Source organism: Leucopleurus acutus (assembly GCF_964270905.1).
Source record: "Leucopleurus acutus genome assembly, chromosome: 15".
In the NCBI taxonomy this organism is placed as follows: Eukaryota; Metazoa; Chordata; class Mammalia; order Artiodactyla; family Delphinidae; genus Leucopleurus; species Leucopleurus acutus.
In genome coordinates this window covers 7,430,826-7,457,992 of record NC_139157.1, presented here as the reverse complement: position 1 = coordinate 7,457,992, position 27,167 = coordinate 7,430,826, and the positions used below count along the sequence as shown (strand labels likewise).

The 27,167-nt window shown below is 37.6% G+C and overlaps 1 protein-coding gene across 5 annotated transcripts in view; it reads left to right on the top strand.

Annotated features, from left to right (window-relative positions):
* MAP3K4 (mitogen-activated protein kinase kinase kinase 4) overlaps positions 1-27,167 on the top strand; it is a 113,446-nt gene that overhangs the window by 46,133 nt on the left and 40,146 nt on the right. For all 5 annotated transcript variants that reach the window (XM_082855865.1, XM_082855864.1, XM_082855868.1 and 2 more), the window contains 2 exons: positions 21,500-21,742; positions 24,305-24,451. In XM_082855865.1, coding sequence (XP_082711991.1) covers positions 21,500-21,742; positions 24,305-24,451 — 390 coding nt within the window. The remainder of the gene's footprint in view (positions 1-21,499; positions 21,743-24,304; positions 24,452-27,167) is intronic.

Sequence of the window (27,167 nt, the reverse complement as noted above, 5' to 3'; positions counted from 1 at the left end):
TCCGGTAGGCAATAGTATGATCTTGTTCCTAGTTCCACTATTACTTGTAAATTACAATGTATGTTGTGTTATATGTAACATGTACTTTCATGGTCTCGATTTTTTTTAATTGAAGTATAGCGGATTTACAAAGTTGTGTTCATAATCTTGATAATTTTTAAGGCATAAATGGTAGTTATTATAAATTGAGGATTTAAACGTTCCTATAAAGCATTGTGATAAAAGGGAAAGTGGATCTGTGAAAACTGTATGAAACTGAGTGAATTAAATGTGTGGAGGGAAAAAAATCCAACGATTAAATATAGGATGGAGAAGGACAGGCTCGGTATAAATAAAGAGGGAAGAAAGCCATAATCATGGGTGACCACAAGCTGAATATGAGTCAGTAAAAAGTCAGCATGATGCTAAAATATTTTTAAATGAGTATGGCATCCAGGGTCATGGATATAGTTCTTTCTCTATTCTTTGCAATAGCTTACTTCCTTTTGAGTTGCATGTCCAGTTTTGGTCACTGGATTTTAAGGAGAGAAGAATTACAGAGAAGGCCAAGAATGATCAAAGGGGAAAAGTATACACTATTTGGTAAGGTTATAGTGTTTAGTGTAGTTGCTGGAAGTTTAAGGGAAGTATTATTATCAAAGACACGTTTCGATATGAGAAGATTTTTGTGAGAGGAATATGTCTAGTAGAGGAGTTGATTTGAAAATAATACAGACTTGGTTTTAATAGCTTTATATCTCAGAAATTCTTTACCATTAAGGGTGGTAAAACTAGAAAGGGGCATATGGTTGGATATTGTTCTTGAGAGTGAAAGAGTGTAAGCAATTTTTCTGTTGTGGTGAGTTTGCATGTTCATCTGGCTAAAAGCAAAAGCACCCAGATCTTTGAGATCCCTAATTACCTGAGTAGGGCTGTGATTCTAAATTTTAATAGCTAAATACATACATATGTATATACTTTTTCTTTTTTTAAACTTGGGTTTATTACACAATCTGGCTTGCTGTGGAGTCAGATGATAAAACTGAAGGTATTCCTTAAGATGGGAAACATCGGAAGAGAACCCGAATTTGCAGTATTTGAAGTTTTAATCTGATGGCCAGATTATGAACCCTTAGGAGAAGGGGTCAGGTGTTCACATAATATAGCAGGATGTTTGCAGAATGAATCAATACTTTGTAGCTGTTAAGAGGTTAGTTTACTTTGAGTATTATTTTGATTAGAAATCTCAAAAATGAATTTTCTTTGAGCAGTGTTTTGACTCTGTGAATGATTTTTTATGTACACCTTTTATTAGGGCAAGTGATGTTTTCCCCTCTTAGTCCATGAATAACTATTTTATAATAAGAATTTATTATAGTGCAAGTTTCAAAGTCCGTAGAGCAGAACTAGATATGTAGTAAAGATTTGGCATATGCTTCAGATGTTGAATAGCATACTTTAGTTTAGGTTTTTGGCTGGAGAGTGGTTAGGTTCTAACAAGGACACGTATGGACAGGACAGGGTTGATTAATGGTTGTTAGGAAGGACTGTTTTTGAAGTAATATCAGTGAAAAAGTCCTGGCATTATTACCTCATCTTTGATTCACTGGTTCTCCTAGGAGAGAGGGGCTCATGGTGAGGGCTCAGGGAGACGTGTCAGGGCTTCTTAAAAGTGCGTCACTCTCACTCTCCCAGACTGTCTTCCTCTCCCCTGAGGACCCTCTGTGGCAGTGAACCACTGCTGCTGAGCTTTGCATCCATTAGATGTGTTGGAACAAGAAAGAGATTGAGAATGAGCGCGCTGCATTTTCTATTAGAACCCTTGCTGAAAAAAGATAATGTGGTAGCCCCTAGCTTTGAATTCCTATCAAAGTTGTACGCCTTTGGTTTGACCAGTTGAGATTTAACTGAATGAGAAAGTTATCCTTGTTACAGAAGAAAAGAAATACATACACATTCAAAGTGTGTGAATTAAACATGTTTATTAGAATTATTTGAGATGGTTTACTTTTCAAAAAATATGCAGTATAGAAGCCCCTCTCGTTTTAAATTTTGGTTTATAAAATGTTGTGTTTCTAAAATAATGAAAGAGTAACCAAGAACGAAAATCCTTCTGTATTGGAGATTAATCCAAACTAATAAAAGATAAGCCTCCAAAATTATAATTAACTCAATGGGAAAGTAAGACTTTATTTTTATTCCTATTTCAGGGACATAATTTCTATAAGGCGAAGTGTATGTGTACAAATGTAAATGAATATATGTACACTCCCCTTCTGGGTTTGTTTTGTTTTAGTCTCTTTACTATCTATGTCTGGGAAAGAGCCACAATTTTGAAGTCAAATAACTGGATTCCATTCCTTGATGCTGCTCTTTCTCACCACATATCTTAATGTCAATGACTTAATCTTTCTGACCGTAAGTCTTCACATCTGTAAAATGGGTATAACAATACTTCCCTACCTACCTCACAGGGTTGTTGTGAGGCTTGAAAAGACACTTGTATAAATAGTAAAATGCTATAGAAGTCAAATATAAACTATTTTTTTTAAGAAGTGTTGTTAACACTTTTTGTTCCTCCCTTGAAGCTAACTGTAAGTCAGTAGGGGCTACACAAGTCTATATTTTTATTTTTTAAATGTATTTTACTTTTTAATCTCTGCCAAATAATCGTACATTTTTAAGGGCATACATTTTAAGCAGTGGATAACCTTTTAGGTTTGAGGACAATTTTCATTCTTAATTGTTAGAAACATCTTGACCAGCTGGTACTGTAGATTGTGCCCAATACATATCTTCTGTTGTGCACAGTTTTTATGGCTTATGTGATAATACTAATGAAGATAGTTGAAGGATTTTGTAGAGAAGAAGAATTATACTCATGATATTTGATTGTTCTTATCTATGACTATATTTTTATTTCTTATGATTAAGTTACTTACAACTTGTGTTCATAAGTAACATATCTAATATTTAATTCTCCTTGGCTTGTATAAAACAGTTTATAAAACTGTTTTCCTGTAAAAATTATTATTATATTTCAATATCTTTAAATTAAAAAATGCAACTAGTGATACTAAAAAAAATCTGTTTGCAAATTGTTTTAATAATATGAATATCATAAACAGCCTTAATAGTTTGTTAAAAATTAGATAACGTTATAGCTCCCTAGCTTCTGTAAATTCATTTTCTCAGGACATGTTTCTTTTTTTCTTTTTGGCTGCATTGGGTCTTCGTTGCTGCGCGCGGGCTTTCTCTAGTTGCGGCGAGCAGGGGCTACTCTTCGTTGCAGTACACGGGCTTCTCATTGTGGTGGCTTCTCTTGTTGTGGAGCACGGGCTCTAGGTGCACAGGCTTCAGTAGTTGGAGCGTGCAGGCTCAGTAGTTCTGGCATGCAGGCAGCAGAGCATACTGTCTTCAGTAGTTACAGTACACGGGCTCAGTAGTTGTGGCTCACAGGCTCTAGAGCGCAGGCTCAGTAGTTGTGGCACACGGGCTTAGTTGCTCCGCGGCATGTGAGATCTTCCTGGACCAGGGATTGAACCTGTGTCCCCTGCATTGGCAGGTGGATTCTTTTCTAATTCAATTTTTTTATACAGCAGGTTTATTAGTTCTCTATTTTATGCATACTAGTGTATAATGTCAATCCCAATCTCCCAGTTCATACCCCACCACCCACTGCTTTCCCCACGAGTGTCCATGTGTTTGTTCTCTACATCTGTGTCTCTATTTCTGCCTTGCAAACCAGTTCATCTGTACCATTTTTCTAGATTCCACATATATGCGTTAATATACGATATTTGTTTTTTCTCTTTCTGGCTTACTTCACTCTGTATGACAGTCTCTAGGTCCATCCACGTCTCTGCAAATGACCCCGTTTCATTCCTTTTTATGGCTGAGTAATATTCCATTGTATATATGTACCACATCTTCTTTATCCATTCGTCTGTCCCTGGGCATTTAGGTTGCTTCCATGACCTGGCTATTGTATATAGTGCTGCCGTGAACATTGGGGTGCATGTGTCTTTTTGAAACATGGTTTTCTCAGGGTTTATGCCCAGTAGTGGGATTGCTGGGTCAGGTGGTAATTCTATTTTTAGTTTTTTAAGGAACCTCCATGCTGTTCTCCATAGTGGCTGTATCAATGTACATTCCCACCAACAGTGCAAGAGGGTTCCCTTTTCTCCACACTGTCTCCAGCATTTGTTGTTTGTAGATTTTTTGATGATGCCCATTCTAACTGGTGTGAGGTGATACTTCACTGTAGTTTTGATTTGCATTTCTTTAATAATTAGTGATGTTGAGCAGCTTTTCATGTGCTTCTTGGCCATCTGTATGTCTTCTTTGGAGAAATGTCTATTTAGGTCTTCTGCCCATTTTTCAAATGGGTTTTTTGTCTCTTTAATATTGAGCTGCATGAGCTGTTTATAGATTTTGGAGATTAATCCTTTGTCCATTAACTCGTTTGCAAATATTTTCTCCCATTCTGAGGGTTGTCTTTTCGTCTTGTTTATGGTTTCCTTTGCTGTGCAAAAGCTTTTAAGTTTCATTAGGTCCCATTTGTTTATTTTTGTTTTTATTTCCATTACTCTAGGAGGTGGGTCAAAAAAGATCTTGCTGTGATTTATGTCAAAGAGTGTTCTTCCTGTGTTTTCCTCTAAGAGTTTTATAGTGTCTGGTTTTACATTTAGGTATTTAATCCATTTTGAGTTTATTTTTGTCTGTGATGTTAGAGAGTATTCTAATTTCATTCTTTTACATGTAGCTGTCCAGTTTTCCCAGCACCACTCATTGAAGAGACTGTCTTTTCTCCATTTCTCCATTGTATTTCCTTGCCTCCTTTGTTGTAGGTTAGTTGACCATAGGTGCATGGGTTTATCTCTGGGCTTTCTACCCTGTTCCATTGATCTGTATTTCTGTTTTTGTGCCAGTACCATACTGTGTTGATTACTGTAGCTTTGTAGTATAGTGTGAAGTCAGGGAGTATGATTCCTCCAGCTCCGTGTTTTTCTCTCAAGATTGCTTTGGCTATTCGGGGTCTTTTGTGTCTCCATACAAATTTTAAGACTTTTTGTTCTAGTTCTGTAAAAAAAAAAATGCCATTGGTAATTTGATAGGGATTGCACTGAATCTGTAGATTGCTTTGGGTAGTACAGTCATTTTCACAATATTGATACTTCCAATCCAAGAACATGGTATATCTCTCAATCTGTTTGTGTCATCTTTGATTTCTTTCATCAGTGTCTTATAGTTTTCTGAGTACAGGTCTTTTACCTCCTTATTCTTGTTGTTGCAGTGGTGAATGGGATTGTTTCCTCAATTTCTCTTTCTGATCTTTTGTTGTCAGTGTATAGGAATGCAAGAGATTTCTGTGCATTAATTTTGTATCCTGCAACTTTGCCAAATTCATTGATTAGCTCTAGTAGTTTTCTGGTGGCACCTTTAGGATTCTCTATGTATAATATCATGTCATCTGCAAACAGTGACAGTTTTACTTCTTCTTTTCCAATTTGTATTCCTTTTATTTCTTTCTCTTCTCTGATAGCCGTGGGTAGGACTTCCAAAACTATGTTGAATAATAGTGGCAAGAGTGGACATCCGTGTTCCTGATTTTAGAGGAAATGCTTTCAGTTTTTCTCCATTGCGAGAATGATGTTTGCTGTGGGTTTGTTGTATATGGCCTTTATTATGTTGGGGTAGGTTCCCTCTATGCCCACTTTCTGGAGAGTTTTTATCATAAATGGGTGTTGAATTTTGTCAAAAGCTTTTTATGCATCTGTTGAGATGATCATATGGTTTTTATTCTTCAATTTGTTAATACGGTGTATCACATTGATGATTCACATATATTGAAGAATCCTTGCATACCTGGGATAAATCCCACTTGATTATGGCATATGATCCTTTTAATGTGTTGTTGGATTCTGTTTGCTAGTATTTTGTTGAGGATTTTTGCATCTATATTCATGAGTGATATTCATCTGTAATTTTCTTTTTTTGTAGTATCTTTGTCTGGTTTGGGTATCAGGGTGATGGTGGCCTCGTAGAATGAGTTTGGGCGTGTTCCTTCCTCTGCAGTTTTTTGGAAGAGTTTGAGAAGGATGGGTGTTAGCCCTTCTCTAAATGTTTGATAGAATTCACCTGTAAAGCCATCTGGTCCTGGGCTTTTGTTTGTTGGAAGATTTTTAATCACAGTTTCAATTTCATTACTTTTTCAGTTTCATTACTTTTGATTGGTCTGTTCATATTTTCTATTTCTTCCTGCTTCGCTCTTGGAAGGTTATACCTTTCTAAGAATTTGTCCATTTCTTCCAGGTTGTCCATTTTATTGGCATAGAGTTGCTTGTAGTAGTCTCTTAGGATGCTTTGTATTTCTGTGGTGTCCATTGTAACTTCTCCTTTTTCACTTCTAATTTTATTGATTTGCGTCCTCTCCCTCTTTTTCTTGATGAGTCTGGCTAAAGGTTTATCAATTTTGTTTATCTTCTCAAAGAACCAGCTTTTACTTTTATTGATCTTTACTGTTGTTTTCTTTGTTTCTATTTCATTTATTTCTGCTCTGATCTTTATCATTTCTTTCCTTCTACTAACTTTGGCTTTTGTTTGTTCTTTCTCTAGTTCCTTTAGGTGTAAGGTTGGATTGTTTATTTGAGATTTTTCTTGAAATTCTTATCTAGTGCGCCACCAAGGAAGTCCCAGGACATTTTTCTAATTACATACGCAGTCTCTGAATAACAAATGGGTTGGTTTCTGAAGTTCACTTTTTAAGACAGTTGTTTTGATCTCGAAAATAATTATCTAGAGAAACTGTTGTAAATGAATCTCAGGCCATCAAATAAAACTTAGGAAAATCTAAGCAACTGAACTAACAAGGCCAGCCAAAATTTTATTCGTGGCAGCAAGGACAACATAATGTAAGAGTCAAAAATGAGAGAAAGCGTTTTTGTTTTTTGGGTTTTTTTTCCTTTTTTCCCTCTTTGTTTTTGGACCCAGAGAAGATCCTGGTTCTTTCTCACGCTGACTCATTTATTTCCTGGTTTTCTTATTTCCTTGATATTTAGAGCATCCCAGGATCTTGTTGTTCCTACTTATTTCTCCCACTTGGCTATAATATACATTCCTCTAATCTAAGCATGGTTGATCTCAGGTCTTAGGAATGAATGTGTCTGATAGCCATTTCATAATAGTATGTGCTGGTGTCCCTCTATGATAGAGATTTTCTTGCCTCCGATTTCTACTCCTTCTCCATCAGATACTACTTGTAGAGTACCTTTCCCAACCTTCCTTAAAAATTAGTAAGAATCATCTCAGTCCAGTAGTTCCTAGGTGTCCTTCCCAACAGTTACTGTAGCTGTGGGTTTAGTTATGTTATTTACAGTTCAATTTTAGGTTAAAGATTAAAACAAGAAACCACGTAAACATATATAAAAGATTTATCCTTCATGCCAAAACTACCTCCATGCAATTGCATTCTTTTTTTTTTTTTTAGTACACTTGTAATCATGAATAATTTTAGATTTTTTAGGGAACTTGCAAAGATAGTACAGTGTTTTCATATGCTCTTCATCCAGCTTCCCCTAATATTGACATCTTACTCGACTCTGATACGTTTGTCAAAATTAATATACTAACGTTGGTACAAAATACTGTTAACTAAACTATAGATGTTATTTGGGTTTCTGTTTTTCTACTCATGTCCCTTTTCTGTTCCAGGATGGACGTGTCTTCCTAGTCTCCTCTGATCTGTGATACTTTCTGTTTCTCCTTATTTTTCATGACCTGGATGGCTTGTAGAATGTTCCTGAATTTGGATTTGTCTGATGTTTTCTCATGATCAGACTGGAATCCTGGCCTTGGTTATGAGAATCACAGCGTTAAAGCGCCCTCATGGCTTTATAGCATCACTGCTGATGTTAACCTTGATCACTTGGTTAACGTGGTGTCTGCCGGGTTCTTCCACAAGTGACTAGTTTTCCCTGTCCACGCGCTGTTCTTCAGAAGTGAGTCACATTCAAGGAGACGGGGATTAATCTCCACCTCCGGGAGTGGGGAGTATCTGCATATATTACTTGGAATTCTTCTGTAAAGAAGATTTGCCTCTTCTTTCCCATTTTTTTATTCAGTCGTTTATTTATCTCGGTATGGACTTATAGATGTCTATTTTTTATTTTGGGTTATAGTCCAATGCTATTTTTCGTTGTTGCTCAGATTGTTCCTGCTTTAGCCATTGGAGCTCTTTCAGGTGAATTCTGTATCCTTGTGATATGCTCCCATCGTGTGTGTGTGTGTGTGTGTGTGTGTGTGTGTGTGTGGTTTTGCTTTTTGAGCAATTTCTTACTTTTTGGCATCATCTTGTATTTTCCCTGTTCCAATCCTAAAATCAGCCGTTTCTCTAAGGAGTTCTGGTTCCTTTTATTAGAGAATCGTTTTGGGGAATGGAGATCTGGGCACGGAATGTGTTCATTACCCTTGGGGTGTCAGTTGCTTCTAGGCCTTCTCAGTGATAGAGTTAGAAAATACAGGTATGTCTTCTAACCCATGTATACACACAGACCTGTAGTTACTTCTATAGCTGTCTTTCTACCTATCTGTTAAAAATAAACGTGAGTTCATACTGAGGTCTCTGGCGCTAATCCGGCACCACAGGTTTCATCCTAGCCTTGATTGTAACTTACTTCTCTTGCACTGAGAAACCTGGCTCCCATTCCCACAGTGTATTTATATATTTGTGCAACCCTAATTGACATGTAAAGTAGTTTCAGAATTGCTAACCAGTACCCCTGTGAGGACTAAATTTACCAACTAGAGTACGGTGTTGAATTGTTAAGTACAGTTCTTTTTGTCTTTAGCCTTAGAGTATGTAGACAGAACACAGGTTCCCACAGTTAGTGAGGCCAGCACCTTTTCCTTCACCCTCTTCAGTGAGGTTATAACATGAGTTTGTAATAATAGTTAGGTTCATTTATCTCAGTCTACGTTCTGTCCTGGGGTCTCCTGGTGTCCTAGTTGATCATTTAAAATTTATATACTATAAAGGTCACTTTTTGTGTTGTTAGTTCTTTGGGTTTTGTGCATTTAAAATGTTAAATACCCATAAAATATCTGAGCCATAGATTGTGATATGGTTATTTTATGCTCCTCCATTTTTGCTTTACCTCATGAAATTTATATATCTTTAGAGGAAGGGAAAGATAAAATGAAAAATTATATTTTATGTAATATCCAAAAAACTTAACTGTCTGACTTTGACTACATATTACCATGCATATTACTCCAAATTCTAGGAAGATTTTTGCTTACTTTATTAAATACTTTTTTTGAATTAAGAATGATCATGTAATTATTATAAGTTTAACAGCCAATGAAATATTGTTTGTCTTTGGATCTAACAATAATTATGCTGTTTTTTCCCATAAGCACAAGAAACCTTGAAGAGGTTGTCTTTTATGTTCAGAATTGGTAAAGCATGTAGAAACTAGGAGATATATAGATAGATAGATAGATAGATAGATAGATAGATAATAACAACTATCATTTATTGTCTTACCATGTGCTAGATACAACAACCAAATGAAGTGGCATTGTTTGTTTTTTCGATATTTTACAGATAAGGAGAGTAGATAACTTGCCCCAAATCACAGAAGCTATAGATTGTTGGAGGGATTCAAGCCCAGTATTTGGGGATACCAGACTTTACGCGAATGGTTTCCAAACCTTGCTGCAGGTTTGGAATGAGAATTACTCAGGGAATTACTCAGGGAGCTTTTAAAAATACACATACCTTTGCCCTTCTTGGATATAGGGCAGGTCAGAATCTCTCAAGGTACAACATAAGTACCGACATTTTTAACCTCCAGCGTGCTTTATATGAATCCAGACCAGCACCAGTGCAGTTGAGAGTCAGCCCATTGGAAACACCTGAAGTAGGCTACAGTACTCCCCTACCCCTCTTCAAGGTCATTGTTCATTAATACAGTTGTCATCGTTAATTTTCATTTGCTTCAATCATCACCTGTCTGATTTCATTAGTAAAGTTACATAAACTTTTTTAAAAAAGCTGCCCTAACTCACTTTTATTTTTTACAGTATGTAGAGGGAATTATTTTTTATTGAAGTATAGCTGATGTATAATATTATTTGTTACACAGGTACAGTATAGTGATTCACAATTTTTAAAGGTTATACTCCATTTATAGTTATTATAAAATATTGACTATATTCCCTGTGTTGTACAATATATCCTTGTAGCTTATTTATTTTATACATAGTAGTTTATATCTCTTAATCCCCTTCCCCCATGTTGTCCTTACCCCCTCCATTCTCCCCACCGGTAGCCACTACATAGTTTGTTCTCTATATCTGCAAGTCTGCTTTTTTGTTATATTCACTATTTGTTGTATTTTTTAGATTCTTATATAAGTGATATCATACAGTATTTGTCTTTCTCTGTCTGACTTATTTCACTTAGCATAGTACCTTCCAAGTCCATCCATGTTGCTGCAAATGGCAAAATTTCACTTTTTTGGTGGCTGGTTAGTATTGCATTGTATATATATGTATACACCACATCTTTTTTATCCATTCACCTGTTGATGGACGCTTAGGTTGCTTCCATATCTTGGCAATTGTAAATAGTGCTGCTGTGAACATTGGGGTGCATGTATCTTTCAAATTAGTGTTTTTGTTTTTGTTTCAGATATGTTGTATATATATACAATATATATCACTGGGTCATATGGTGGTTCTATTTTTAGTTTTTTGAGAAACCTCCGTACTGTTTTCCATGGTAGCTGTACCAGTTTACATTCCCACCAACATACATGAACTTTTTAATTGAATAAGTGGCAAGATAACAGGCACATGCTTCCTCATTTGCCTATAGGTTTTTTGTTTTCTTAAAGGAAGCATACTTACGCGAGGCAAAATAGGAAGTTGTACTGTATTATTTTTGACTGCAGTGAGCCAGCTGAATCAAACTTGATGTAAAAAGATGAAAGGTAGAGCAGAACTCTTCAGCTTGCCGTGGGGAACTGGATCCCAAGACGACAGCAACAACAAGACTAGTTGCTGGTCTTGAATACTCATATATGGAGTGGGGTTGGTCAGGTAGCTTGGTCAAGGTCGCACATCCAGTAAGCGGCAGGGCCAGGATGTGAAACCGGAACTCGCGGTAAAGCCTGCTCTTCATCATTACGGTGTACTGCCTCCCCAAGTTATATTTTGTCCCACACAGTGCTTTAAATATTTTTTGACTTAGTAGCTAGCATTTAAAAAAATAGAAGATTTCACATGAAAATCCTGATTTTTGTTTTCCTTGAGATACTGGGAGGTCTGTTCACAGTGGACCCCATCCCCACTTGGTAGCACCTGGTGTGCTCGCTCCAGCTTTGCACAGTGCCCATGGTGTCTTACTCTCTTCCCGTCACCCGCCCTTGCGCACTCGTTTACAGCCCCACCAGGCCCTGTAGGTGACATGACCCCCAGTATAGAAACTAACTTTTGAAGGGTAACGTAAAGACTGTTTTGATCTCATCCTTCATTTTATAAAACAGTTTGCTTTCTTTTGTTTTACTCATTTCTTGAAGTATATAAGGAAACAAAGTTGCTGTTTATCCTGTACCTCTGCTCAGAGTAATCATTTGGTTTATATCTTCTAAACCTTTTTGTGCTTATGTATATCTTTGGTATATAATGCAGGTAATTTTTTTTCCAAAAACCCCCCATGTGATAATGCTATATTTATTCCATGACTGGTGGGTACCCCCCTCCCCCCATATGTTCTCTGCTTTGGATCTGTCTGTGTTGGTGTGTGTCACTCTACCTCAATTCCATTTGAGAACTACATGCTATTCCATTACATGAGTGTTAACATCACTTATTTAACTATTTCACTCTTTTTTTTTATTCTACCTTCTGCCTCTGGCAACCATCAGTCTGTTTTCCGTATCTATGAGTTCATTTTTTGTTTATTTTTTATTTCATATATAAGTGAGATCATACAGTATTTATCTTTCTCTTTCTGACTTATTTCACTTAGCATGACTTCCTTCAGGTCCATCCGTGTTGTCACAGATGGCAAGATTTCCTGCTTTTTATGGCTGAATAACATTCGTGTGTGTGTGTTTACGTACCACATTTTCTTTATCCATTCTTTCCTCATTGGACACTTAGGTTGCTTCCGTGTCTTGGCTGTTGTAAATAGCGCTGCAGTGAACATGGGGGTGCACATAACTTTTCGAGTTAGTGTTTTCATTTCCTTCAGATAAATAGCCAAGAGTGGGATTGCTAGATCATATGGTAATTCTATTTTTTAATTTTTTAAGGAACTGCCATACTATTTTCCATAGTGGCAGTACCAGTTTACATTCCTCCCAGGAGTGCACAAGGGTTCCTTTTTCTCTGTATCCTCTTTAACACTTGTTATTTCTTGTTTTTTTGATCATAACCATTTTAACAGGTGTGAGCTGATATGTCATTGTGGTTTTGATTTGCATTTCCCCCATGATTATAACCATTTCACTCTGAATGGACACTTATATGGTTATAAAAAATAAAACCACAAATATTCTTGTACATACCCCTTTATGAACATAGTCTGTTCTTCTTGTAAGAATGGTTAGTTAAAATGGAATTGTTAGGTTATAGGGTATGCACATTTAAATCTTTCCTAGATAGTGCCAGATTGCTCCCCAAAAAGGTTGTAGTACTAATGTATGCTTTCCCCCACAGCGTAGGAGAAACCCCATTTTCCCTCATTTTTGCAGAGCCGTAATCAGGGAAATCTATAATTTCATTTTTATCTTTAACTTCCCTCATTTTTAGTGACATTGAGGTGGTTGTCATGTTTATTGCCCGCTGACATTTCTTTGAATTTTCTTTCATTTGTTTTGTTCATTTTCTGTTTTTTTAAATTATTGATCTGTTGGAACTATTTATGTCTTATGTATATGATTCATTTTTCTATTATGGCTCTAAATATTTTCTTCCAAACTGTCTTTTAACTTAATGATGCTTTTCACTGGAAAGGATTTAAAAACTTTTTATGTAGTCATACTGTTTTATGGCCACCTTATTTTATGTGTACTCCAAGATTATAAAAAATTTCTCCTATATATTTTGCTTATTCTTTTTACATAGTTAAAGCAATTTTGTTACGGAAAATATTAAACATATGCCAAACAAACAGTAATACTGTGAGCCCCCTCAGATCCGTGCTCCGGCATCACGGTTGTTAATTCATGGCGGCACCCGCTACCATTTGGCGCCTTCCTCCATCACTTTGAAGACAAGCTCAGACATCATCATATTTTATCCTTAAATATTTCAATGTATTTCTCTGAAAGACGAGGGCATGTTTTATAAATGCACCACAATACCATTACCACACCTCAAGAAATAGCAGAAACTTCTTGATATCATCAGCTTTTAAGCTCATGTTCATATTTCTATTGTACATAACTGTGATGGTTTTTTTAAAAAATATTTTACAGCTTGAATCAGTTTGCGAGTAATGTCTACACATGGTAATTGTTCATTATATTTTTTAAGTCTTTTTAACTATGCAGGTCCCCCTCCCTTGTTTGCCATATGTTGATATTTATTGAAGAAGTTGGGTCCTTTGTTCTGCAGAGTCTCCCCCAGTCTGAATTTTGATGATTGTACCTCCAAGTGATCTTTTCCAATGTTTCTTTTTTCTCTGTGTTCTCTGTGAATTAACTGTGTGATCTAGTGGCCTAATCAGAGTCAGGATCTTGATTGACTTGGTAATTGGTTAACACTACTTCATTAGGACACATGTAATGTCTGACTGTCTATTTGAGACAGTAGTGGTTGATGATCATTGCCTAGATCTCTTAATTCATTAAAGATTGAAAAGTGATGATATTCTAATTCTCTCATTTCTTCTTCTTTACTAGTAGCTTTGTTAATTCGATATTGCTTTAAAGAGAAGCTGTCCTCATCCATTAGTTGGTAACCCAGTGAAATAACTGAACAGAAATGGCAGGATAAATATGCTTGATTCTTTCCCTTTTATTTATCATTTTTCAAAGTAATGAGTTGATTCATTGGTGACCAACTAATGTTTTTATTATTAATATTTGAACTCATGGATTGAAACATGTTTTATATGTTTCAATTCACTGACTTCATTATTGTAATCCATTGAAGTAATTATGGTAACTGATATTCACATTGTCCCATCTTTGGCCAATGGGAACATACTCAAGTTGGCCTAAGTCCTTATTTCACGACCCTAGTGAATAGTCTTTGATATCTGATATAACAAGCTGTTTTAGGCTTGTATTGTACATTTACTCCAGGTTGGGAATCTGGTGTATCTTCAAGGAACCCTCATTCCTTTTACTGGGAAATAGTATTTCAGGACTACAGTCTGGGCACCAGCATTGCTCATTCTAACTGAAATGGTCCTTGTTTTAGTTCTCTTCGGTAGTCAGAAGAACACACACACACAATATATATAATAAGTGAATACTGTTAGTAGCAATTCAAATTCAGGATTTCAGATTTTTACTTAATCTCTTCTGATTTTTCTTTTACACTGAAAATTACCAGGAATGATGGCATTCGAGTGTCATACACATTCCAAAGTACACTCACAGTAATCTCAGAATAACACCATCAACAATGTGGTTACTGGAATAAGATTTTTTTCCCCATCCTTAAGGTGGTACAACCCTTTAGGGATATAACATCAAATTACAGTGTTTTTGTTTTTGTTTTTGTTTTTTGCGGTACACGGGCCTCTCACTGCTGTGGCCTCTCCCGTTGCAGAGCACAGGCTCCGGACGTGCAGGCTCAGCGGCCATGGCTCACGGGCCCAGCTGCTCCGCGGCGCGTGGGATCTTCCCGGACCGGGGCACGAACCCGTGTCCCCTGCATCGGCAGGCGGACTCTCAACCACTGCGCCACCAGGGAAGCCCGAATTACAGTGTTTTAAAGACACTCGAATGATTCTTCTCATGGTTATGCCACTAATTAGACATACAGTTAGATCCTCTTCTTTTTTGTTGTTGTATATTTGAAATAACAGCTTTATGAGACAATTCACATACCATGAAATTCATGATTTTTAAAGTGTTCGGTTCAGAAGTTTTTACACTATATTCAGAGTTGTGCAACCATTGCTGGTGTCTAATTCTAGAACATTTTCATAACCCCTAAAATAAGCCCTGTACCCTTTAGCTGTCACCTCCACAATCCCTCTATCACCTTCAGCCCTAAGCAATTCCTTATCTACTTTCTGTTTCTTTGTATTTGCCTATTCTGGACATTTCATATAAATGGAATCATACATGTGGTCTTTTGTGACTGGCTTCTTTCATTTAGCATAATGTATTCAAGGTTCATCTTTATTATCATATGTATTAGTGCTTCATTCCTTTTTATGGCTGAATAATATTACATTGTATGGAAATACCATGCATTTTGTTTATCCACTCATAGATTTTTTTAATTTAATTTTTTATTTTTAGATGTTGCTTTTTAATTTTTGCAAAAATTATGTAAAATACTTGGTTTTAAGACAAAAATCTGTGGAATAATATATATATATATTTTTTAATTTTTTAATTAATTATTTTTTTTTGCGGTACACGGGCCTCTCACTGTTGTGGCCTCTCCTGTTGCGGAGCACAGGCCCCGGACGGACAGGCTCAGCGGCCATGGCTCACGGGCCCAGCCACTCCGCGGCATGTGGGATCTTCCCGGACCAGGGCACGAACCCGTGTCCCCTGCACCAGCAGGCGGACTCTCAACCACTGTGCCACCAGGGAAGCCCGGAATAATATATTTTTAAAGAAGCCTGGTTTCTCTGGTACGGATAGTTAAGCTTTAAAAAAATTGTTTTATTCTAACATGTTTTTAATATGAAGCTTGTGTATGTAATCTTCTTTCCTTATTTATTTTTTAATATATGACAGGCTTATTTTTACCCCTTAAGGTTATCATTGTTTCATTGTCTTTATGTAGTGCACTTAGTGTCTTTCCTACCCCCCCCCCCATTTTTTGGTTGTTATTTGTTGGTTCCCAGCTGTGAGGTATAATTATCCTTTTCTTTTTTTAACCCAGGTTCTCATTTGAAGTAATTTTCTTTTATTTCCAGTGAAATGCTACGACATTTCATATGCCCTCCACTTCCTCCCCAGATTTTGATAATTGTGGTATATCTACCTTGTTAGGTCATGTAACCATTATTGACAGTACTTTCTCCCTTACAGTTATCACTTAACCTAGTCTTAGTTCTGCAGTAGTGTGTGGGTGGGTGGATGGTGGGTGGGTGGGTGGATGGTGGAGGGTGGGTGGGTGGATAGATAGAGATTTAGATTTAGATACATAGTTTTGGTCTTTTGCTTTAAGGCTCCTTTTTAGATCTCATATCAGAGTCCCTTGAGTCATTGTGGTGGGGTGACACTAGTTCCCTAGCAGATTCCTCAGTAAGGGCTCATGAAAACTATGTTTCATGAGTTCTTGGATTTTCCTAACAGTTGCAACATGTATACCTGAAAGTCTGTTTGGCTGGCCATAATATATTTGGCTTATATTTTTTTCCCCGAATAAATTTAGTATATGTTATTCATTGTCTTTTGCCGTGAAGCATTGAGATTGCAAAGTCTGATGACAATATGATTTTTTTGTTTCCACTTAAAAGAACCTTGGTTTATTTATTTAATTAATTTACTTATAACCTGGATACCTAAAAGATTGTCTTTCTTGAAATTCCACTAGTTTTACTTGGTGCTGGTTTTTCCACATTGATATTTTTGAATACATGATGTCCTTTCAATGTATAGTTTCAGGGTTTTGTTTTGTTTTTATTTTTTATTTTTTTTGATTCAAGTGAATGTCTTTATGTTTTAATTTCTTCTGTTTCATTGGTTTGGTTTTCTTCTCTGGGAACCACTACTGTATGTATTCTGAATCTACTTTGCCTATCTTCTCTTTCACTTCATTTCAAATCTTTTCCTTTTTTTAAGTAAAATTTTCTTCCTCGTATTTCTGTGAAGGCATTATCTCTTTTTATTTGCTCTTGTGTTCCATCTAGCTTTTTATTTTTGAAATGATGTACAATTTTTGAAGAATTATTTTCTGAGTTCTTTCACTTGGTTTGTGAGTGTTTCTAATTCAAATTTGTGTCATTCTTTTATATTTTCTGAGATTTTTAAGATGTCTTTTAGCATATTTTGAGAATCAGGTCCCTGTATCACCTGCTTAGTGGGCATGTGTCTCTGGCAAGCGTTCATTGTCTGTAGGGTTATTCAGCTCCTTATTCTCTCTCAATTCTCTCACTTATTCTCTCTCACGGTTATTTCCTTAAAATAACTATGTATTGGATTCTAACAATCCTTTTTTCTTGTTCATTTTTAAACATGATATTTGTTTTTATGAACTTTAAGAAAAGAGAGTTAGGAAAGCATTTAGGTTTATGCTTTAAGCTCTCTCTTCTGAATTGATAAGTAATACATCTCTTATTTTTTGAGGTCTCCTGGCTGTGTTCCTCTCCCCCTTTTTCTGGCCCTTCTCTTTCCTTTACCTCTGTTGTCCTTTACTGGTCAGTTGGATTTCACCCCAGCAGTTTCTTCTGGGTGTGGAGCTTTGTCCTAGAAGGAAAGTTTGGCTGAGACTTTCAAGAGTTTTGGGGGTGTAAACCACTTTAGCCCCTTCAGACCTTATTGCCCACCCATTGACTTCACTCAGGAACTGGTGCCACAATCATCCCCAATGTCAGGAAGCCCTCAAATAGAAGCAATGAGCTTTCTATTGAGTATTCATTGGTAATTTTGGAATTTGTCCCTTTAGCCCCATCAGACACTCGGTTAATCCCCTCTGCTTCCCCTGCACAAATGCTCATAGGGATCTGGGATACTGGTTGGGTGTGGGGTGTGGGTATGAGGTATCACATGGGTCCAGGGACTGTTTCCCTCCCCCTTTCTATTTTGGGGTTCATGAAGTTACCTTTCACCTAGTTTTATTGTAAATGTGTCTCATGGAGTTTTGATTTTGTTGTCTTAGTTGTTCTGTCCTTTTGGGGGAACTAAGGGAAATTGAAATCCTACTGTCATCACTGTCTTTTCAGAAATCTTTTTATCATGTTGACCTGTCAAATTGCCACTACTTGATCATTTTTGATTGACTAAAATGGTAATTTTATATGGTTTAACCTAAGATATAGCTCTGTGTTTAGGTTCTAAAACATTTGGAATCTCTTTTTCAAAATGTATAGGTTCAACGTATAGTTTTGTATTTACATTAATACTTAAAGTCGACCCTCCATATCCACTGGCTCCTCATTTGTGGATTCAGTCAACCACAGATCAAATTGAAATCCGTGGATGCGACCCCACAGATAATGAGGACCGGCTATACTGTGCCATTTTATATAAGGGGTTTTGGTATCAAGCAGGGGGTCCTGAAACTAATCCCCCATGGACGTTGAGGGATGACTGTAGTTTAGTTGCTCATAACAGGCAAAAATTTCTAAAATAGCCATATAATTAAAAAAATGATTAATTTTAATAATGTGAGGTTGGGATTCCCTGGTGGCACAGTGGTTAAGAATCTGCCTGCCAATGCAGGAGACGCGGGTTCGAGTCCTGGTCCGGGAAGATCCCACGTGCCGCGGAGTAACTAAGCCCATGCGCCACAACAACTGAGCCTGCGCTCTAGAGCCCGCAAGCTACAACTGCTGAGCCCACGTGCCATAACTACTGAAGCCCACATGCTTAGAGCCCATGCTTCGCAACAAGAGAAGCCACCGCAATGAGAAGCCTGCACACCGCAACGAAGAGTAGCCCCCCACTCGCCGCAACTAGAGGAAGCCCACGCGCAGCAACGAAGACCCAACGCAGCCAAAAAAAATAAATTAATTAATTAAAAAAAATAATGTGAGGCATAAGTGTGTAGGGTAAGGGAAGGATGTAGCTATTCTTTATTTAATTCCCTAAAATACTCATTGGATTATCGGTTATTTTTCAACTTCTTGAACTGCCTTTTTTATATTCTGAATTATCATAGGTAATTGGATATGTTTCTCTGTTCTGTTGCTCTGTTTATTACTGTGCCCGAACTTTTCTGTTTTAAATACAGTAGGTTTATTAGTAAGATTTGGCATCGTGTAGGGCAGTTCTTCCCATACATTCTTTCTTTTCAAAAGTTTCTGGGCTGTTTTTATTTTTGTACATGACTTTCTTACACCTGAACTTTATTTAATGAATTTATTAACCCACACAAAATGCCATTGCGATTATGATTGTAATTACATTGAGTTTTTATTAATGTCCCTACGTTATTGAGTCTTTTCAGTTTGATTGGATTGTTCAGGGATTTTATACTACATTTAATACTATATTTCTCACTGGAATGAAAGAATAACAAATAGGCCATTCTTGCTCCTTATTACCCCTTTCCTCTCTCCCTGTGTTTTATTTAAATAATTGGGCATTTAAGATCCAGGTTTTTCCTCACAGTATGCTTTTTTATTTTTTTCAGTTTCCAGTATTCCTTACTAAAACTTGAATTATAGTCCTTAACCAAGTGATCATCATGGAGTTATATCTGCCTGTATACGTTCTTCGAGATTCATGGCTTCTCATTTCCTTGGGCATTTTTCTTTTTCTATCTTGAGATCTTTATTCTGATCCAATTTTCATTTGACCAGACTCTCCTGTTCTTCCTCAGGTAGTTTTTTAGAGAAGGTAAATGAATTGTACTTTGGGTTCTTCCCTGTTCAAAGAGTTTTTTTCCCTTCTTCTGTACATGTTAGTGATATCTTGACTGTGCAGAAAGCTCTCCTCCACCTCCTCCTTTTGTTCTTTCTGGAACTCCTATTATTCTTACGTTACAGCTCCTAGATCTGTCCTCCATTTCTCTTAACTTTTCACTCAAAATTTCTATTCCTTTTTCTTTTGCTCTGGGTTATAGTGATCATTTCTGCGGTTAATTTCTAAATTATTGATTCAGACTTTGACAGCATTCATTCTATTTTCACTCCCTTTATGGAATTTATTTCAGAAATCTTGGTCTTTTTTTTTTTTTTTCCAGAGGGCTTTAATGAGATCTTGCATTAGAGTATTTTTGTTGTTCTCTCCTGTGTCCTACATTCAGTCACTGTCAGCTTTTCTGATTCTTCACGTTGGTGTCCCTGGTTAAAACTGCTGTCCCCTCTTCCACGCTCAGGAGTTTTTTAATGTCTGTTCCTCTTTGTCTGGATGGGGCTTGACGCCCCAGGCAACACCAGCAGGAATGTGTCTCCTCAGCAGCTGTGTAGGCCTGCCAGGCTGCTGCTTCTCCAGGCGGTGTTGTCTTGCAGTTGTTGAGAAGGAGGGATTGTCCCTTCCCAGTTAGCCTGAAGCAGATGGGTCAACAGGCTGGAACTACAGAGAATGCCGAAAGAATTCTTTAGAATTTTATCCTAGAAAGCTTGCTGAATTTTGTAGAGCTCTAAATAAATATTTTATCTGATGTCATTCTCCACACCAGAAGAAACAAGCATTTATACTGCCTAAAGCTTTTAAACAGACATGTCTTAACCCTGACCACATTTATCACAAGTAATCATTTTTCAAATTATGCAGCTATTTTAGAAATTCTTGCCTGTTATGGGAAACTAAAGTATGTATTAATTTAAATGCCAAAATACGTGTTGAACATAAAAGAATGTGAGTCGGGGAGACCAGTTAAGTGTTCACTAAATGTCAGGGAGCACAGATATGACTGACATTTGGAGGCACAATAACTAAATTGGTGATGTTTTAAATTGAAGAAAAGTTGAGATTTTGGATGGCTTCAGTTTTCTCAATAGCAGAAGGCAAGACCTTTGAATGATTGGTCAGGATGATGTTGCCAGAGGTTTAAGAACGCTGAGAAGTCTCCAAATCTTCTGTTTTACGGGGAAAAGCACAGGAGTTTGAAGGGGACGACTATGAATGGGCGAGCAACAGTAGGATTCCTAGAAAACATCAAATACCATATATTTGAGTGGGACCAGCCGGGTTAGTTTTATGGACTTTTCTCTTTCAGCCCCCTTTGGTATAGGTCAGGAGAACAAGTGGACCAAACACTTAGTTAACCCACTAGTTTTTATGTTCACACAGATGGCTACCTGGTTTTGTAATCTTTTCTCAAATTTAATAATTCTCTGGTTTTGTCAGTCTAGAGATAGTTGTGGATAATACTGTGTATAGCCTTAAAACTAAATGCTCCGATTATTTTAGGTATGATAAACAAAATGTATGATGAAAAAGGTGAACTTGGTTCTTTTCCTACTACACTTTTTTGATAGAGATATTACAATTTCATTTTAGTTCTTGTTACGGTTTTCTAATACTTTCAGAGCTTTTTAGGTCTTCGTTGAAAATGGTGAACTATTCTAAAGATTATGTTTCCTGTAAAATTACGATTTTTATAGGTTTGTCAGCAAACTATAGAGAGTCCTAGTTTATAACTACAACTGTAGCAAGTTCTCCTGGATGCTCTTTTCAGCTCTGTTGAATTTGTATTACAGTTTTCTGAATTTCCGGATCCCATGTGGGGTTCTGATTACGTGCAGCTGTCCAGGACGCCGCCTTCCTCGGAGCAGAAATGCAGCGCTGTCTCGTGGGATGAGCTGAAGTCCATGGATTTACCTTCATTCGAACCTGCCTTCCTGGTCCTCTGTCGAGTCCTTCTGAATGTCATACACGAATGTCTCAAGTTAAGGTTGGAACAGAGACCTGCTGGAGAACCATCTCTCTTGAGTATTAAGCAGGTTTGTTTCAAAGACTGTTTAAAAATATTGAGCATTTATGACATTTTTCTACAGGCTCAGCGTTTTTATTTTTAGGATTTTCCCCCTAATTGTTCTTTTCTCCGTGCATTCTTCAAAGATGAGATGATGATTCCCCCTCTCTATCTTCCACTTCCTCATTCGAAAAGGTTATGAAAGTGTGGTGCTGATGTGACCCTCCATATCCTATTAGCATCAGTCTTTGGAGACTGGAAACTTAAAATTCACTCATAAGAGATAGTTTAAATTCTTAAATTCTTGTTGTTGTTGTTACGTAAGCAGGTAGATGCCTGCAGTACGCAGGGGTGGGATGTGTTTGGCCATTTTGCTGGCTTAGGCACCCGTATGGTTTAAGCCACAATGACAACTTCTGCTTGCTTAATTATTATTAATTTGGGGCGGGATTTTCCAGTGAGTTTGCTACTCCAAGGGTAACAGAGAAATGGCTAGAAGCAGTTGTATCTACCACAGTGTGTGCTGAAGAGCGTTTATATTTATGCCTTATGATATTACCGTATTGACATTCACTATATAAAATAACCATTTCAAATTTTGATTAAAAACAGTTACTATGTTTTGTGTGGACTGTGCTTGTCCGTCCCCGTGGAGTTTGAAGGGCCAGGAGCTCCTTGGCTCTGAATGACAGGATGGGCGGAGGGGATGAGTGCAAGTTGAAGGACGGGCGGTGCGAGAGGTACGAAAGAGGACTTGACGCTGTTGGTTAAGTTAGGTGTGGAGCCGGGCGACTGATGGAACTGGAGGTGGAGTCCTGCACCTCACCGTCCTCGCTTCAGTTCTTATCGAGCACAGCCCGAGCTCTGCGTCCACCGGCGCACTACTCCCTTCTCACCATCTTGGTTCTAGTTACTTTCCTTCTGTCCACTTGGGCCACACTTTTCACTTGTCCTGCATGTTGTAGCGGTTATTTAGGAAGTTTTGGTAAAATGCTTACCTCTCCTCCCCACAAAACAAATACATACTTCAGGAACATAAGCTGCTGAAACAAGGGGGAGTTTACCTTTTACTAATGGGGCTGTTGTGAGGATTAAACAGTAATTTATATTAAAACATTTTGCAAAGTAAAAAACCAATACTTAGATTAAGATAGCATTACTAGAGTAAAAATAAAATAGAAATTTTGGCTTTAATGCATTCAGATTGAGTTGTAAGCACCTAAGTAACATCTTTAACAGAAATTTATGTTAACACTTTTTAATGGATTTAACTCTAGCCGTTACTCTCTTACTGTGGGTAATTATTTTAAAAACATTTTGAAGGGGATCTTGTTGTAAAAGCAGTCCATGTTTATTTTAGAAAATTTGAAAAGTACGGAAAATGATAGATAAAAATGAAAGTTATCCTATTATTCTGCCATTCAGAGATAAGCACTGTAACATTTTGGTGTATTTCTATCCATTTATTTTTCTGTATGTACATACTTTCTGCACATATAATTTAAAATAAAAAAGAAAAGAATATGTGTTTTCATCCTTAAATTTTTTTCAGAAATAAGATTTTAAGTGGCTGCATTAGTGTTCTACCATATAAGTGCATCATAACTTATTTAATCCCCATTGTTGTTTTGAATAATATTGTGATAAATATATTTGTATGTAAGTTTTAGTCTGCATCTCTGATTATTGCTTGAGTATAAAACGTAAAAATTAACTAGTGAGTCATACATTTTTAGATTCTAGAAAGTTTGTACCAGTTTACTTTCCCTGTAGCAGCACTGTGGATCCTTTCGTGTCTTGATAATGTATCTTAAAACTAGTGCAACTGTGATCTTGTCTCACAGTCCCTGCTGGTTAGAATTCGAGGGCGTGTGACCAGCGTGTTATTGATAGAAGGACAGTAAAGTTCCTCTCATTGCACCTTCCCTCCCTTCTCACAGTACCTCCTGGGCCTACACATGGCGGTTTCACTCATCCTTTTGTTTTCTTTCATTTTTCCCCCCTTGACCTCCATTTAATTTTATCAGATTAATCTTAGGTTTGTTTGTTTTTGTGATTGAGTTTTTTGATGGTAAAAGCCACAAATCACGGTAGGTAAACTTTGCTAAATTATTACAAAGGCCACCAGGCTCTGTGGTATGTAAGTATATTTGAATCTTTATTATGTTTTTGGTTAAAAATGACCAGTCGCATGAGGAAATTTTTCTCTTGTATCCCTTGTCTTGTAATGTAAACTAGTAGAAAAATAGATCTTTTTCTGTAGAATTTCTTTTCTATAAAAATTTATTTGTTGAACAACGTATTTTAGCAAATCAGTTTTCTGCCTGTATGTTTTTCTTTGTGTATTCATGCTATACTGTTAAATACTTTTGTTTTCACTGATTTGTTTTATTTTAATTATTCAGTTGAGATCACTGAGATATTTATGTGAAATGAACTGACAAAGAATCTGGAAAATATTTTAGGGTTTTCAGAGGCAAGTTTCTCTTTCCTGAGCTTTTTGAGGATTTACGTGGAAAATGTGTGAAAACCGACAGATAATCTGGTCAGAGTGTGTGAAATGGTAGAACTTGTGCCTGTTGTCTTGCAGCTGGTGAGAGAGTGTAAGGAGGTGCTGAAGGGTGGCCTTCTGATGAAGCAGTACTACCAGTTCATGCTGCACGAGGTCCTGGACCACCTGGAGGAGACCGACTGCAACATCGACGCCTTCGAGGAGGATCTGCACAAAATGCTGATGGTCAGGACAGTGGGGAGAGATGTCTGACTTGTGTGTCTTCTCACACGCGCCGTGCTTCCCTGTACTCTTCTAGCCTCTGTACTTCTGCCCCGGTTATTCCTTCCTGCTCACAATGTCTTCTCTCCTCCTTATCTGCCCACTGAAGATTTACTTTCAAGTTTTGTCTGACACTTTTCACCTTTCATGTGCATCTATCTATACCTTCTCTGAACTCTTACAGGGTTCTAATCATAACCACACTATTTAATACTTAGCGATGTACCACCTCTCTGTCCTCAGGTTTCCCTAATTAGGCTGAAGGCTGCACAAGCCAGGGGCTGTGAATGAAGTGCTTTTGTCTTCTGTAAGGTTTGGTAGAGTGTTAGTACATAGTAAATCCATGTTAGAGTCATTAGGGTATGTGCACAGACGATTAATGTGGCAGGTTGATGAAATAATACAGAAAACAGCAAAGCTTGTAGGCATATTGTTTTTGGAATGCTTTCACCCTTGCTTGACATCTCACTGTGTCCTGCCTCAGGATGGCTGCAGCACCTCCAGACACCACCCTCACTTTCTAAAGAGAAAGGCAGAGGGGAAAAGTCTCCTTGCCAGCTAAGTCCAGAACAGCGAAAGCTCTCCTGGAAGCCCCACCCAACAGATGTCCCCTACATCCTACTGACCAGACCTTTGTGTGGCCCCTTCACTGTAATGGAGGCTGGGAATGCAAAGATTTAGCTTTTCAGCCTCTGTAGTAGAAGGAGGGAAAGAAGAGTGTGGCTGGGGAGGGACTTATATTTGGCATCTTACGAGAAATAATTTTGAGTCTGAAATGATTTCCTAATCGTTTGGGAGAATACATAAAAGACAAGAATGTGTAAAATGTGGCTACATTTTGAAATACTGTATATATTGCTTATGTCAGAAAAGTCTTTATCATTGAAGAGTTATGGTAAAAAACAGCAAGGAAATTAATTTTTCTCTCTGTGGATGATTAAACCAGAAGTTTAAAAAGACAAAATGTGCTTTGCTTTCCAAACTGTCTTAGATGGCTTTACAGAGGCGCACGCCACACCTTTTACCACGTAATCGCTGAGGCAGGAAGGGTGAGATTAGGCAGGAAGGGTGAGAATTAGGCTGTGCCTTCCAGGTCATCCACCTCCAGCCCTTGGTGTGCCTGTGAGATGTCAGAAGGCTCAGTTAAGGGAAGTACCGAAATTCTCAGCTAGTTAGAGCTAGAAATGCTTAGGATTTAGTTTTGACTCTGCTGCCAGTTTTCTGTGTGAGGCATCATGTGCCTTAGTTCATCTCCATAATTTCACAGATGAAGAACTAGAAATTATCGATAGTTTTAAAATTGTGCCCCGAAGTGTGCTAGATGGATTAGTGCAGGGGCATAGTTTGCAAACTGGTGGAGCCCAAACAAAGTCAGTGTTTTTGTCAGGAAGGGAGGAGCGTGTGGCCTTCAGAGAGGCGGTCACCTTGTTTACTGCTCCACCTGCCCTCCTTTAGATGCGGCGGCCCCGTCCACGGCGAGTGAGAGCTGTGGTCTCTTGGGGTGTGAATGGTCAGTAGGCAGCAGGGCACGTCCCCATAGAGGACATACTGCCAGACAGTATCCTGTCCTGTAAGCCGGGGAAGACCGCCGAGTGAGAGATGGGTTAAAAGGGCGAGGGGAAGCAGTGATCAGCAAATTATGATGCAGGATATCTGTGACTGAGGGGTCTTTACTCTGTGCTGCATCATCCTTCTGACTCGAAAAACGGAGGAACTTACGCATGCAGTTGCTTCCAAGGAAGTAACTGGTGAGTACTGGTTTGAGCCAGCAAAACCAGATGGAAGCTGTGAGCTTTCTTAGCTCATTTCCCTGGCCCTGGCCTTTAGAAACAACCAAAACAATAAACATAGTATGTGATGTAGGAATATGTGATAGACAGATAGAAGGAAATCCCATAAAAAGAACTTAAAAGGAGTGAAAATGTGAAAATGATGAACAAGATGTGAGAGTTGTAGGAGACACACAAGGGAGAGCTCAGACTTGCACAGTTAGTGTTCCTGTAGAAGAATAAAGGACAAAGGAGCAGAGAAGACTCCATTTTCCATTCTAGAGATGTTATTGGGTGTCTGCTGTGTAGCAGGCAGGCATCGTGCCTGGTCCTGAAGGCTCGGTAAGGAGCATAAACGCCCTCTTGGAGTTTAAGAACGATGGGGAAAATGACTGTTAAATAATTGTACAGACATAACATTACAACGGTGAAAAACATCAAAGGAGAGACACGGGCCTTTTATGGACTCTCGCAGTAAGGTCTGAGTTCATGTGGCGGTGAGGCAAGTCTCTCAGGAAGGGACAGTTGGAATTTATCTGAAAGTTGCTGTGTGTATTATAATCCAATTTATGTAGTAATAATTTGAAAGCTTACATAAAACAATACTGTATCTTGTAATTTGTGTAATAACAGATTATTTAAAAAAACATATAAACCAGGAGGGGACATACTAAATGCGTAATTGTTACCTCTGAGGAAGGAGGAAAGAGAGACGTGAAGAAAGAACCCAAGGAGAAATTAACTTTGTGATGTATTATTTCTCATCGAAAAAATATCTAAAGCCATTATGACCAAATATTAACATTTGTCCATTCTGGATATTATTTGTAAAAATATTTTAAAGCCACTTTACTTTTTAGTTAAAAAAAAAAAGAGCGAGAGAGAGATTGAAAGGAACACTTTGCTGACAG